The sequence below is a fragment of the Sciurus vulgaris genome (genome assembly GCF_902686455.1).
Source record: "Sciurus vulgaris genome assembly, chromosome: 1".
Classification (NCBI taxonomy): Eukaryota; Metazoa; Chordata; class Mammalia; order Rodentia; family Sciuridae; genus Sciurus; species Sciurus vulgaris.
In genome coordinates this window covers 35,952,984-35,966,143 of record NC_136461.1, presented here as the reverse complement: position 1 = coordinate 35,966,143, position 13,160 = coordinate 35,952,984, and the positions used below count along the sequence as shown (strand labels likewise).

At 45.9% G+C, this 13,160-nt stretch overlaps 1 protein-coding gene across 4 annotated transcripts in view; it reads left to right on the top strand.

The window, feature by feature from the left end:
- The window catches only part of MKNK1 (MAPK interacting serine/threonine kinase 1), a 40,222-nt gene that overhangs the window by 15,856 nt on the left and 11,206 nt on the right, over positions 1-13,160 (top strand). For 3 of the 4 annotated variants that reach the window (XM_079138825.1, XM_079138823.1, XM_079138826.1), the window contains exons 3-8: positions 343-448; positions 2,544-2,645; positions 4,831-4,928; positions 7,731-7,810; positions 9,339-9,412; positions 11,004-11,108. In XM_079138825.1, the coding sequence (XP_078994951.1) occupies positions 433-448; positions 2,544-2,645; positions 4,831-4,928; positions 7,731-7,810; positions 9,339-9,412; positions 11,004-11,108 (475 nt within the window). In that variant the 5' untranslated portion in view covers positions 343-432. The remainder of the gene's footprint in view (positions 1-342; positions 449-2,543; positions 2,646-4,830; positions 4,929-7,730; positions 7,811-9,338; positions 9,413-11,003; positions 11,109-13,160) is intronic. The other variant, XM_079138824.1, reaches the window with a different exon arrangement.

The following is a 13,160-nucleotide window of genomic DNA, read 5'->3' as shown; positions in this document are numbered from 1 at the left end:
TCAGGAGCTGCAAAGGGGCAAACACTTCGAGCTAGTTTGATGGTTGAGAATTCCTAGGCCAAGGGCAACAGGCAGGCCAAGGTGTAGCTTGACTGTGGGACCTTCCACCTGAAGAAACATTTATCTAGTGATTGCATGTGTACTGAATTAAGGTCCCACAGACCTTATGGGTCTGACTCATGACTCTCTGAGATAAAGAGTATGTGGTCCACTTCTAGATGGGGAACTAGCAACCCCCTGATGAGGGGGTTACCTTCCCAAACCCCACGTCTCACTGTGAAAACAGGGAAGTTAAGCATGTTTCTTTCACTTCGCCATCTTCCTACATTTTTTTCTCCCTAGTTTCAAAAACAACTCTTCTTCAACAAGTTGTGTTTGCAAGGAAAGTCTTAACCATTTGTCCTTCTGGCGTACCCTCTTCCGTTGAGATCCATGCAGAATAAACCAGGTACTCTATCTTTGTGTGTGAAGCCATAAAATCTAATATTGAGTGTGCAGCGATGCCCAGAGGTATGCTGCTTCCCAAGAGGCTTGCAGCCTGCTGTGGTAAAGAGCAAGTATAAATTGCCACTAACAGGGTTTTCTAGCTAGAGCCATAAGTATGTCTGAGCATCCCCTGTGAGTCACAATGCCGCCAGCTCTCTTGCTGCTCCTTCACACCGCCTGCCTGTTGGCTGTTTTGCTTGTCAGCAGGTTCCCCATTGGAGTGTTGCGGGTGGGGAGAGGCTGAAACCAAAATGTGTCCACTCCACACCTGGCTTACAGAGCTGATGAGACAATAGGTGGGACAAGAGTTGACACCCGACTGCATGTAAGGTCAGAGCAGAGGGACAGTGGTCCCTCCTTCTTGGCCTGCTGCCCCAAGTCCAGTGTCCCCTCAAGCTCCTGAAAATAAGTGACCCTGCATTTTATTACTGCACAATTTCTGTTCAGTATATATGTATTTTTCCTTCTAATATACCTTGGTGAGGGTAGGTGACTTAGTACCAATGTTTAATTATTTGAATTCATACAGTGTTGCTGTCCCCAGATGTAGCTTGTGCTTGAAGCTATTGGGTAAAATAATATTTTGAGATCATCTGTGGATTCCCTTTATCCGTGTGTTCATCTGTTCTCTATTCTAATGTAGAATTTAAAATGCGCTGTCATCAGATTCCAAAGATGGAAGGAAGGAAGCACCTAACCCAAGCTGTCAGACACTTGGCTGCTTAACTGTGCTTCCTAGATTGTGCTGTTCTGTGTGCTTCTCCTAATATACCCGCCTCTGAGAACAGCGCTGAGACCGGCATCAGCACTAATCAATCTTCAGGCAGACTTGCTGTTTCTCTGATTCGTGTTCAGCGGATCCTTGGAGAAGGGAGTAGGCCTTTCCCCTTAGCAGGCAAAAAGCCAGCTTCCATTTTAAAATCTCTCAGAAAAAAAAAATCCAACAACCCAGGGCCTGTGTTTATTGAAGGCTGGTCTAAAGTCTCTCACACCGTGTGCCCCATCAGCACTCGAGTGCCTCTATTTCAGAAGGATGTAGAGGCTTAATCACCCTGGTGGGGATTTAGACCCAGAGACTTCGGAGAAATCTTATTATTTCTAACTGCAGGCGAAGAGTATTAAGGCTCCACTCTGGATCAGGGGCATGACATGTTCTATAAGTAATTTATCTTTAACAGGGGGAAGGCCCCTTACTAGAGTATCCCAGAGACAGAACTGTGATTGGGCACTGGCTCATGGTTCCTCCTTTTCTCTTTTCCTGTCTCAGTCTCCTGCTGCTCCTTTCTGTCATGACCCTTTCCTGCCTGAACTGTCCAATTTCTGTCTGCCTCAACGCATCCTCCCTTTACTTGGGCACCAGATGCCTTCCAGGGAAAGAGAGTAATGTTTTTGCAATAAGTAACCTTATCCAGCAGCCTGGCGTAGATGGTCAACTGCAGGTTCTATGTGGGTGCTCCCTGCACCCTCTCTGAGGACAGAGCTGTGGAGGGGAAGGAATGCTTTGTGCTCCACAGGCACCCAAGTCTGTGTTCTTGGACATGAAAGAATTTGGGGGTATTCTCAGTCCCCTGTCCAGACCTCTTGTTACCTTTCCAGAATCAATCCCCCCAGAATGCCCTTCACCATACCCCTGTGCAAATCCTCTGATTTCATCTGCATCGGTTCCTGCTTCCACCCCGATTCTTGCCTAGTCCTGCCTTTCTAGTGCTGAGCTGAAGAGTGTCACAGGTGGGGCTCTGCTTGTGGATTCCTTTTCTGTTTGAGGACTATGGTTTGACTGGTGGCAGATCTAAATCCATGTGCTAATGAGCTTGATTAAAGTCGGTTCTAATCCAGCCTGCCTGCCTGAGTTCCTTGCCACAGTTAATGATCTCTTATAATGGTTTTGCCTTTAGTTTTGCCTCCTGGGTTAAAACAAGTCAATAGTCCTCACAGATACTTAAAAACCATCACTTAAAGCTCCAGGGTCCCCCCACTACCTTTTTTTATCCTCCCTGGTGAACTTACAGCTTGATCAGTACAGGGCTGCTTCCCTCACATCTCCTCTTGTCTCCCAGAGATGGGCAGCAGTGAACCCCTTCCTATCGCGGACAGTGACAAGAGGAAAAAGAAGAAGCGGAAGGCCCGAGCCACTGACTCCCTGCCAGGAAAGTTTGAAGGTTGGTCCCACAGCCCTCCTAGAACTGGGCCTGTGTCTCCCCAAACAGAGGATGAGCATCCCAGTGCTCCTGGGTACAGATCATAGGATGTCCCATCTTGGTGCCAGCCGTGGTTATCGGTGTGATGGGAGAAGACAGGGGTGGGTAGATTTACACAAGGAGTGACAGAATGAACAGGGGTGGGAAAGCTCTCAGACGATGCACAGGCATCCCCAGAACAGTCTGAGCACCCATCAGTGGGCAAAAAGACCAATCTATCAGCTGCACATGGAGTGAGATTGCATCATGTGTCCCCAGCTCCTTTTCAGATGTTATCCTGCCCCCAGCAGTTCCTGGCAGGGCCACTGAGAGGTAGAACAATCATATAAGAGGAAGCAAGAACCACCAAGGGCCACGGCTGCAGGTGACATGGCTTCCCTAAGTGGAAAACTGGACTTCTACAAAGTGTAGCTACTCAACTGGTTGCAGTGGCTCATGCCTTTAATCCCAGTTGCTCTGGAGACTAAGGCAGGGGGAATCACAAGTCTGAGCCCAGTCTCAGCAATTTAGTGAGGCCCTGTCTCAAAATAAAATAAAAAGGGCTGAGGATGTAGCTCAGTGGTAGAGTGTCCCTGGGTTCAGTCTGCAGTATGCAAGGAAAAAAAGAAAAGGAGTGTAGCTACTTGTGCTGCATGTGTGTGACTCCTTTTTAAAGAGTGCATGCTGTGTTCAGGGGACATGATGTTGGGTGTGGGGCATTCTGTATACAAAACACTAGGGTCATATCTGGTGCTGTTATCACTGGGCATACGATGGGGGGTAGCAATTCACTGGATGAGTCTGCTAAGGACTGCAAGGATCAGTAGCTGCTCTTCAGCTATTTTTTCTTTCACTGTGAGACCTGAAGGAGCTTCCCCTAATGGGCCCTTTTCCCAGCCTTGCAAACACACCAGCAAGTTGATTGTTTTGTAGAGTGGTTCTGATAATAAGCACTTTATGAGTCAGAAACATTGGACTCCAACTACCTAACATCCTGTGGAGTATAAAGGGCTAATGCTGAAGTGTGCACCATGAGCGAAGCATGTCACCTAAAATACTTATACAAACAGCAGCATGCTATCTGTGAGACACCTGTGAGAGCAAACTATGATGGATCCAAGGAAGTACTTAGTGCAGGGGTTAGCAGCCCTTTGCTCCCCAGGGTTTTAGAGTAATTTGCAAATCAATAGGCCTTTTGCTCTTTCAGTGAGCACAGGGAGTTTTTCCTGTTAGGATAGCCTGTGCAGTCCTGTACTTCTCATGATGAAGAACAACAAGATCTCATGTCAGGTTTAAAGTCTTGGTTGCCTCAATATAAAAGAGCTGGGGCGTGGAGTCAAGGGAGGATGAGGTCAGCGGGGCAAGGGCTGTGGTGGAGACACAGAGAACTTGTTCTACTTTGTGAACTTGGGCAGGTCCCCTAACGTTCTTTCAACCCAGGCCTTTTACTCTGTTACAACCATTCTGACTCAGTACCTAAAAACTGAAGGCATCATTTGCAACCTCCTACTATCTCTGATTTCCTGTGGGTGACTTCTGAAAATTTCTCAGAAACCTCCAGTGTCTGTGGTATAAATCAGAACTGTGTTTATTCCCCTTTGTATCACCAGTGCATAGCATGGAGCTTGGCACATAATAGGAGCTCAGGAAATGAACAAATGCAAGAATGATGTTTATTCAAATCATACCTCTTCTATGAGGATCCCCAGGTTCCCCAAGCGGATCTCCTTCTCCTGCACCTGTCCCCTTTTTTTCTAACTAGTCCCTCTGTGATAGCACTCACAGCGCCTGGTTTTGGGGCTGCTCTTGTATGTATCTGTCTTCTGTCTTCCCCACAGGATTGTGACCCTTAGGAGGGATTCTATTTTATTCCTTACTCTGCCCTGCTATGCTCTCTGACACACAGTAAGTGCTCAGGAAGTAGTACTAAATTGAAACCCTTTCTCTGACCTCATTCCTAAAATGAGGAACACTATGTGGTCTTGTTGAGAAACTGAGTCCTGTGATGTCTGGGAAAGCCATGTGCCTTTCCCATCACTGAGTACTAAAGAGCCATGGTGTGCCTGGGTGGTCAGATCCAGACACCAAGTAACAGAAGCTCTTCTTCCCATCTTTGCTTGCAGAGGGTGACTAATCTTGTTATTCCTCTCATCTGTTTCACCCCTAGATATGTACAAGCTAACCTCTGAATTGCTTGGAGAGGGAGCCTATGCCAAAGTTCAAGGTGCCGTGAGCCTGCAGACTGGCAAAGAGTATGCCGTCAAAGTGAGTATCTCATCTGGATACCAGGCTTTACTTTGCAAATATTCATTCCCAGCTTGTCCTAAAGTAAATAAATTTCATATTCTATAATATGGTGGCTTAGTAAGAACTAGGACTTCAAAGCTAAACTTACTGGATTCAAATCTTGGTTTTTCTACTTATTTGGGCAAGTTACTAACCTTCCTGTCTTCCAGTTTCCCCATCTATATAATGGGTATAATAATAGAACCTATATAGAATTGTTCTGAAGATTAAATAAATTAATCAGCTTGCTTCTTGTTACCGCAACCAAAGTCAGCTTCAAGGAGTGGACCACCAGTTTTGAAATTGCCCTGCCTGACGCTGTTTTGACAAACTATTACTATTTGACTTTGGGCAAGTCGTGGAATCTCCATAAGCCTCAGTTTCTGCATCTCTAAAATGAAGGTGATAATTCCTGCCCTTTCTTTCACATAGGGTGATTATGAAGATAGAAAGTAAAATGAACTGATAGAGGTAGAAACACTTCACCAAGTGCTCTACAAGTAATATACATTATCACAATAATGAAGATTAGAACTAAAATGACCAGAGCACTCAGCTTTAGTTAGCTGCATGACCTTGGAGTGACTCATTCCTGCTCTGTGCTCTGTACCACTGACTACTCAGTGTGGAAGAGGGATGATGGTAGAAGAGTGGTTCTCAAAGTCAGGTCCCTGGACCAGCAGCATAGTGCCACCTGGGGGCTTGTTGAAAATGCACATGATCTGTCCCTACCCCACATCTGCTCAATCAGAAAGTAGGGGTGGCCCCAGCAATGTGAATGTCAATAAGCCATCCATTCAGGTGACTCAGATCCTAACTGCAGTTTGAGAACCCTGATGGAGGGCATGTTGAAACTCCAGTGTGTGTCAGAGCACCCGAGGACCAACACAGAGAGCCAGTTTTCTCTGTAAGGGAGAAGGCCTGAGTCTGTTTTCACCAGCTTCCCCAGGTGGTTGTGAGACCCACTGTTTGAGAATCACTAAGGTAGAGAAAGGATCTTTCTGCAATTCAAGATGATTTCCAGGCAACCATCTGAGCCACCGTGTCTCAGTGCTGCCCCCTCCCGGCAAGCTGGGCAAATCTGAAACAAAGGCACATTGTTTTCACCAGCTCTCCACAGTTCCAATTGTGAATTGGGAAAAACACTTCTGCTAAGCTGCTGGGGTGTTGCTTCACCTGGTAACAAGTGAGCTACCGCCATTCCTTTTTGGAAACAAAATTGGTATAAATTACAAGTAATTTTAAAAAATTACACATGTGATAAAAACTACAAGTATAAATCATCTTCAAAGGTTTGATACATCCATGGATGACAGACCTATTTCTTCCAAGTTGGGTCACAGGAGAAAAACCTATTCCTTGCTCCATGTCTCCCTGACAACTTTGTGCAAACACCAGGCCCCAGCTTGGTAGGTCTTTGGTTTCAGCAATTCTGCCCATGTCTTGTGTCACTTCTACTCTCTAAAAGCTCCCTAGAGATAGGCTACTTCTCTCAGCGTAGCTCTGCAAGACTTTATTTATGACACCTTTTCCTACAGGCATCCTTAATGAACCTCAGAGTTGGAATGGAATATCCAGATAATCTACTTCAAGTTTCCTCTAAGAATCCCTGAATAGTTGTCCATGTTTGATTCCCCATCTCCAATGGCCAGAGCCCATTACCTCCTCTCAACAGTATAAGAAAATTATACTGTTGCCAAAAGCTTGCCTGCCGGAAAGTTCTCCCTGACTTGGATCTAAACTGCTTGGTGAATGAGATTGAATAGCTTGAAGTCAAATAGCTCCTGTTCCCCAGGACTGCATCTCACTGACTGCTCAGAAAATGAACCCACAAGTGGTTTACTAACCAATGTGGGCTTATTTAGAAAATTCCAATCGGTCATGGATGTTGTGCTACAACATATAGGAGACATTTGAAGTGTTGTGCCCAGTAGTTTTTAAGGAAGGAGCAGGACATCATCATCTGAGCTGTGAGGCAGGGCCAAGGTCTGTGGAAAACTTGCCCACAGGCTCCTTTTGGGTCCACAGGGTTGTGGATGGGCTTGTCAGCCAGTTGCCACATAAACCACCTGCTACTCTGTGGGCTTATGCATTGCTGCAGTTGGCATTCAGCAAACATCTCCAGGTAGAGGAATGGAAGGAGCAACCCACAATTTCATAGGTGAGAAGGAGGCTCTAGGTGCTGAAAGAAGCTGTCTGAGATAGGAGCAGCTTTGGGATCACCTTCCTACATTTGGTATTATCGTAAGGGTTAACCGAGGTTAGGTATCTATATCATTTAACACAGGGACTGCCAAAGAGCAGGTTCTCAGAAGAGAAAGTGCTGACCTCTGCTTGGGGAAATTGCAGCATGGCATCTGAGCAGGAGTTGGAGGCTTCAGTTCCTCCTCACCCTCCCCTTCCTCCAGCTCTAGAAGTTTCCTCTGTAGAGGATGTCACTCCTTAACCAAAAGGCAGAAAGCTGCCCTTTAGGAGAGGGAACCAAGTAGAGGTAGCTCTTTGTCTTTCTGGCTGCCTCAGTCTTTGCTGGGCAGCTGGGGGCAGCAGCTTTCCTTGCTGTGGCACATGGCCAGAGTCAAACAGGCTCAGCTGGGCTGGAAGCCCTCAGGCCATCTGCTACTTCACCAGCAGAGCCACAGTGCCCTCATCACAGCCTACTCCACACTTCAACTGGAAACTGAATTTGGACTGTGTTTGGCCTTGCATTCCCCAGAGAGCTCCTGCTAAGAGGCTGTTTTGAAGTCAGGTGGGTGTATGTGATAGATTTTATTCTTCCCGCAGATCATCGAAAAACAAGCAGGGCACAGTCGGAGCCGGGTATTCCGAGAGGTGGAGACGCTCTACCAGTGTCAAGGAAACAAGTGAGTGTTGTGCTGGGGACTCGCTGCTTCTCTGGGGGACATTTGACCACAGAAAAGGAGCTTACTTCACACCATCCCCTAACCCCAGCACTTCGAATAAAACTCCTTCCATCTTTCTGTGGGAGACAGGGAAGGGGGGAGGGAGGAGAAGCAGCAGTACCCACCCCCCAAGAAACCATCCTCTCTAGATGAAATGCTATAAATATCACCAGTCAAGGTAAGTTAGAAGAGTCTGATCCAGGGTCTGTTTGCGGGTGGAGAGGGAGATGATGTTTCATTTCTTCCAAGTGCCTTTGAAAGCTGGGTCGCTGAGCATCACCTGGTAGAAATCTTTAGGGCTGCCTAAATACCAAGATGAGGACAATGAGGACATTAAGAATATTTGCTGCTGCTCCCTGTTCCTAGTGTTCTTAATCTGCACGGACACTACCAACCATGCCAGAGCCAGCTCTAAACCTCCTGGCCTGATAACTGGGCCACAGTAACCTCCAACCCCATCTTAGGCTGCTCCAAATGAGTGGCCCTCCCACTGTGGCTTTAAATCAGGGTCACCTCCAAGACTGGCTTCCCCCTCTCTCCCTCCATGGCAGGGTCAGCAGGGAGCCAGTGGCCTGGTATTGATGGCTTTGTCATTAAGCTTGGAGGACAGGGGCTGCTGTTGATTTAACTCCAGGCACTGCCTCTACAATCTTCTTTCAAATTAGGCCATTTTGGCCATCTTATTTGGACGCCTTCACACTAGTAAAAGCCTCGTGTCTCCCAAAGTGGTCGGCATTTTTTATGAGGGACAGATTTTTATTTTCAGCCCTGCAGCTTCTTAGTTCAGCATTAGAGACTCCACTTGGTTTATTTCATTCTTCCAAAGAAAAAAACCCCCAACACCTCCAATATCCAGGCCGGTGGCTTCCCTACTGAGTTACAAGACGACCTTGTTGGCAGAGCACTGCAATACTCTGGCAGACAGAGAGTGCTCACCGGGGAAGGCCACAAGTGCTACAGTGGCCAGGAACGCGGCCGTTTCATTAAGCAGCGCTTAGCAGTTAGGGTCTAGCGGTGCCCACGTTAGGCCCCAAGTCTATTTGACAGATGTTTCCATTTTCTCCAGGCAATGTAAATACTGCCCCATGATTTATGGGCAAGAGGGAGGGCAAGTAATTATTTGCTGCTTGCCTCCAGGACACACACCTACTATTCAGTGTTATTAGCCGCAATTGCTTCCAGTCGGCTGCAGATTTTATTCAGTTTAATGTGACCGGGACTTTTTTATAACTCTACCTAGTGGGTTTTAGGGTTGGGGTTTGACAGCACAGACTTGGCGAAAACACCAGAGACTAAACATTATGGAAAGATAAGGTGACCTGAATCTTGCTAACACCATTGGCTGCTCCTCAAACATGGGTCTTTAATAAGCATTCTGATTTCAAGTTGATTTCTGCCCCATTACAGGGTGTTGTGTATTTTTTCTTTATATATTTGTAAGTGGACTTTAATATGTAATACAACCTCCCCCCATTTTTCCCCATTTAAGGAACATTTTGGAGCTGATTGAGTTCTTCGAAGATGACATGAGATTTTATTTGGTCTTTGAGAAACTACAAGGAGGTACTTTCTGTTGAGTATGTGTTTGGACTTCGGATTAAGACCCAGGGTGGTGATCATCCATCATGAATCCCAGAGACTTCTAAAATGAGTCAAGCTAATAAAAAGGATGAAGGACTTAAAACCTGCCCTTGATTTGGGAGAAGAGAAGCCGGAGGGAAGGATGATAATTAGCATTTTGCAGAGCTTAGAATGTCACCTGTGTGGGCATTCTATAAATGCCTTTTCATTATAATGGGAGTCATATATAGATACATTTAGTGATCAATTTATCAATCCCTGTTTTGACATATTCACTATTTAACTAAATTAATTATGGGGTGGAAGTGCTAGCTTACATTGTGAAGTCTAAAAAGGCTAAGCAGAAGAGAGGAGGGCCCCATTGTTTGGGATACAGACCTGTGACAGGGGAGGCCAAGAATGTGCCCTCCTTCAGATGGGAGGATGCATCTTGCCCACCACCACTCTGCTCTCACCCATATGCATATCATTGGGATGTGTGTTAAGCTGCTTTCCTGACATAGTGAAGGGGATAAAGAAGCCCTTTCCCTCCCTGTCCGCCACCCGACCCTAGGACAGCATTTGCGAGGTGAACGTTATGGAGCTGAGTGGAGGGATACACGGAGGGGTTGGTGGTCACAGGAGCACACTTTAGAAACTAACAAAGCTAGACTTAAGTCTAGCTCCATCACTTACCAGCTGCATGTCCTTGGGCAAGTCCCTTAACCATTTCTCATCCGTAGAATGGATATTGATAGCACACATCTCAGGAGGTTGCTGTGAAGATTAAATGAGATAGTTCATGGGAAATGCCTAGCACAGTGCCAGGCAGGCACTAAGGCAACAGTAAATGTTGGCTCTTCATATTAAAACAAGTGAGTGTGCTGGGGATGTCTTAGAAATAAGTAGAATATTACTTTCTGCCTACCCTTTTAACAAATTTAGAAATGAGACTCACTGCAGCAGGACAAGGTAGATCAGAGCTGGAAGCTGGTTTTCTCAAAATATTGTCTAGGTAATGCAATTGTGGTGAAGATGAGATATTTCTTTAAAAAGCATTGCATAGTGCTTGGCACATAGTAACTACTCAGTAAATGTTAATCGTTGCCAACAAAATGAATAATAACAAAGCGGAAAGTTCAGGAGGTAAAGCAGTTCCTGCCACACACTTTTCTAGACCTTCACATATGTAAAGGGTGTGGCATTTCCATTGGAAGAATTGTGCACTTGTTTGGATTTGAGCTCAGATGCAGAAAAGCAAATGTCTCTAAGGCCCTCTCAGCACCACATGCATTTGTTTGTTTCTTTTGATTCCAGAAGCCAAATCAGCCCCAGTGGCATTAATATTTTTTGCCATATAAATGATTGCTCTCTGCACATCTGACTTCCTCACAAACAGGCACAGAAGGTAGCAGTCTAGTTTTGTTCAGCAGATATATTCTTGTCCCTCCTCTGTGCCAGGGCCCACACTTGGAGCTGGACATTTAACAATGAGTAAGTTATGTCCCCACCCTAAACTTGTGAAAATTGGCCCCTAAGAAATTATACGTACTAGAGCCCACAAAGGCATCCTCCCTTCCCTTCTGCTCCCCAGGCTCCATCCTAGCCCACATCCAGAAGCGGAAGCACTTCAATGAGCGAGAAGCCAGCCGAGTGGTGCGGGATGTTGCTGCTGCCCTTGACTTCCTACATACCAAAGGTGATCCGCGCCTTCACCTGGGTGGGCAGGTTGGGCTGGCCAGCTCTGGGTACCAAGGAAGAGTGGACAGGCCTGGCAGGGCTTGTCCAGGAGATGTCGTGGCTGGCAGGCAGCTGGAGATTTGGTCATACTCACCCTCTGGAAGGGGAGTGGGGAGCTCTTCAACCTGCTTTGGGCTTCCACTCTGAGTGGTGGAGAGGTGGTGGAGATATGGCGGAGTTGTTAAGCAGGGTAGGTCTACAGGGAAAAGAGGGAGGGAAAAGAATGAACTTCACAAGGTGTGTGTGCACATGTGCTGATGCTCCTTTCTTGATAAAGAGCATTAAACTCATGCATGATGCCACCATTCTCTAATGAATTTGTCATCCTTTTAGTGTTTTAAAGTACATGACCTGTATCTCTGCCTTCAGCATTGGTGTGATAGGATATATGAGTTTTATGTATCTTGCCCACAGTAAATAAAAATGCATTTTCTAGTCATATGAAAGTTTGAGATAACTGTTGAGCATCACAGTGGTAACTAATGAGTTGCTGTTGTTTAAATTACACTTCACTTGCAATCCTTTTCCTAGGACTAATAATTTAAGTACTTTTGTAGTGAATGAGATATTTTTGCAAATTAAGCATTTTGACATTTCCATAAATCTGTTGGACTATTACATACCTTTTAAAATTTGGGCCCAAAAGCAGTACAATAGGAAAAAATGAGTTCTGGCTTCACCTCTCTTCAGCTGTGCGCTCTCAGTGTCGATGCCTGCCCCTTAGAGTGATGGTGAGGATTTGGAGAGATGAGGACATCATCCCCAGCAGTTAACACTTAACAGGGGACTATTCTAAGCTTTTTATATATATGAATTCCTTTATGTGGTTGTGTGCCTTTTCTGTATGTATTGTACGTTTATAGAATAAATGGAGCATAGTTCCTGGCACATACTAGTTCTTCCTTAGATATTGTTCCTTCCAGTTTCATCTCCCAGCAGTCAAAAAGCACTGTTACTCCTAATATTAATTCCCTTAAAGTAAAGCATTCTTCAAGATGGGTTGTGGAGGTGGAGCAAGTAACGTGTGACTTAGCTCCACTCCCTTCATGTCTGTGACTCCTGGTCAGCCAGGCTGGTTGTGAGCATTCAGGACCAACTGTAGGCATGCCGTGCACACGTCCCACTCCATTCCAGTTACACGGTGCAGGCTGGTATGACAGGTATGTGAGAAGTTCAGGTTCATTGATTCCGCCTGGTTTCCTCCAGTGGCTGAAAGAGATCTGCAAACTGACAGTGTTCACAGTGGAACCCTAACTTGCACCTGGGATGAAAATTCCTAGAAGTGGGTGTCTCCACTTTCCACAGCATGATGAATAGCAGCAGTTCTGTCTCTGAAAGCTGGGATGCATGTAGGTAACACCTGCCTGACAAAGATTTACAACTGCTCCCCAAGCTGCCTCTGTAGATTGCAAAACTGGGTCATGCTTTTTACAAGAGCCATACCTTGGAGGAGGGGTAAAGGCGGTTTTATTTTTTATTTATTTATTTATTTATTTACAAGAATGCACTACGGGGAATGAAGGCTGGTGGTGTCTTAGGAGTTTTGAAGTGCTTGTTAACATCTAGCTGGCCAGCTGCCCATGTGACCAGAAGTTGGAGGGGATGAAAAACGATTTCCAGCTGAACTTGGCTGTTTTCTAAATAACTTCACGCTGGGAAGATGAATTGGGCAAGAATGGGTAGCCCTGAAACAAGTTCCATACTTTTAAATACTGGACACACTGCAGCTTAACCTCTGGGAAATGAACTGGAGCGGCTCTATAGCTGGTGCGTTCACACAGGCAGGCCCATTATGACAGCCTGGCTCTCTGCATTCTCAGGCTGGGGGACGAGTGGGCCATGGGTACCTATTTGAAAAGTAAGGCTCTGTGTGCGGCTCATGATCCTTCTGTGGGAGCACTTGCTGTAATGGAAAATATCCTTCACTTTTAGTGCAGTGAGCAGTAGCCCGACTCAATTTGTGCAGGCTGGGCTGAGTTGCTCTGGGTTCTCATTCAATTAGGTGACTGAT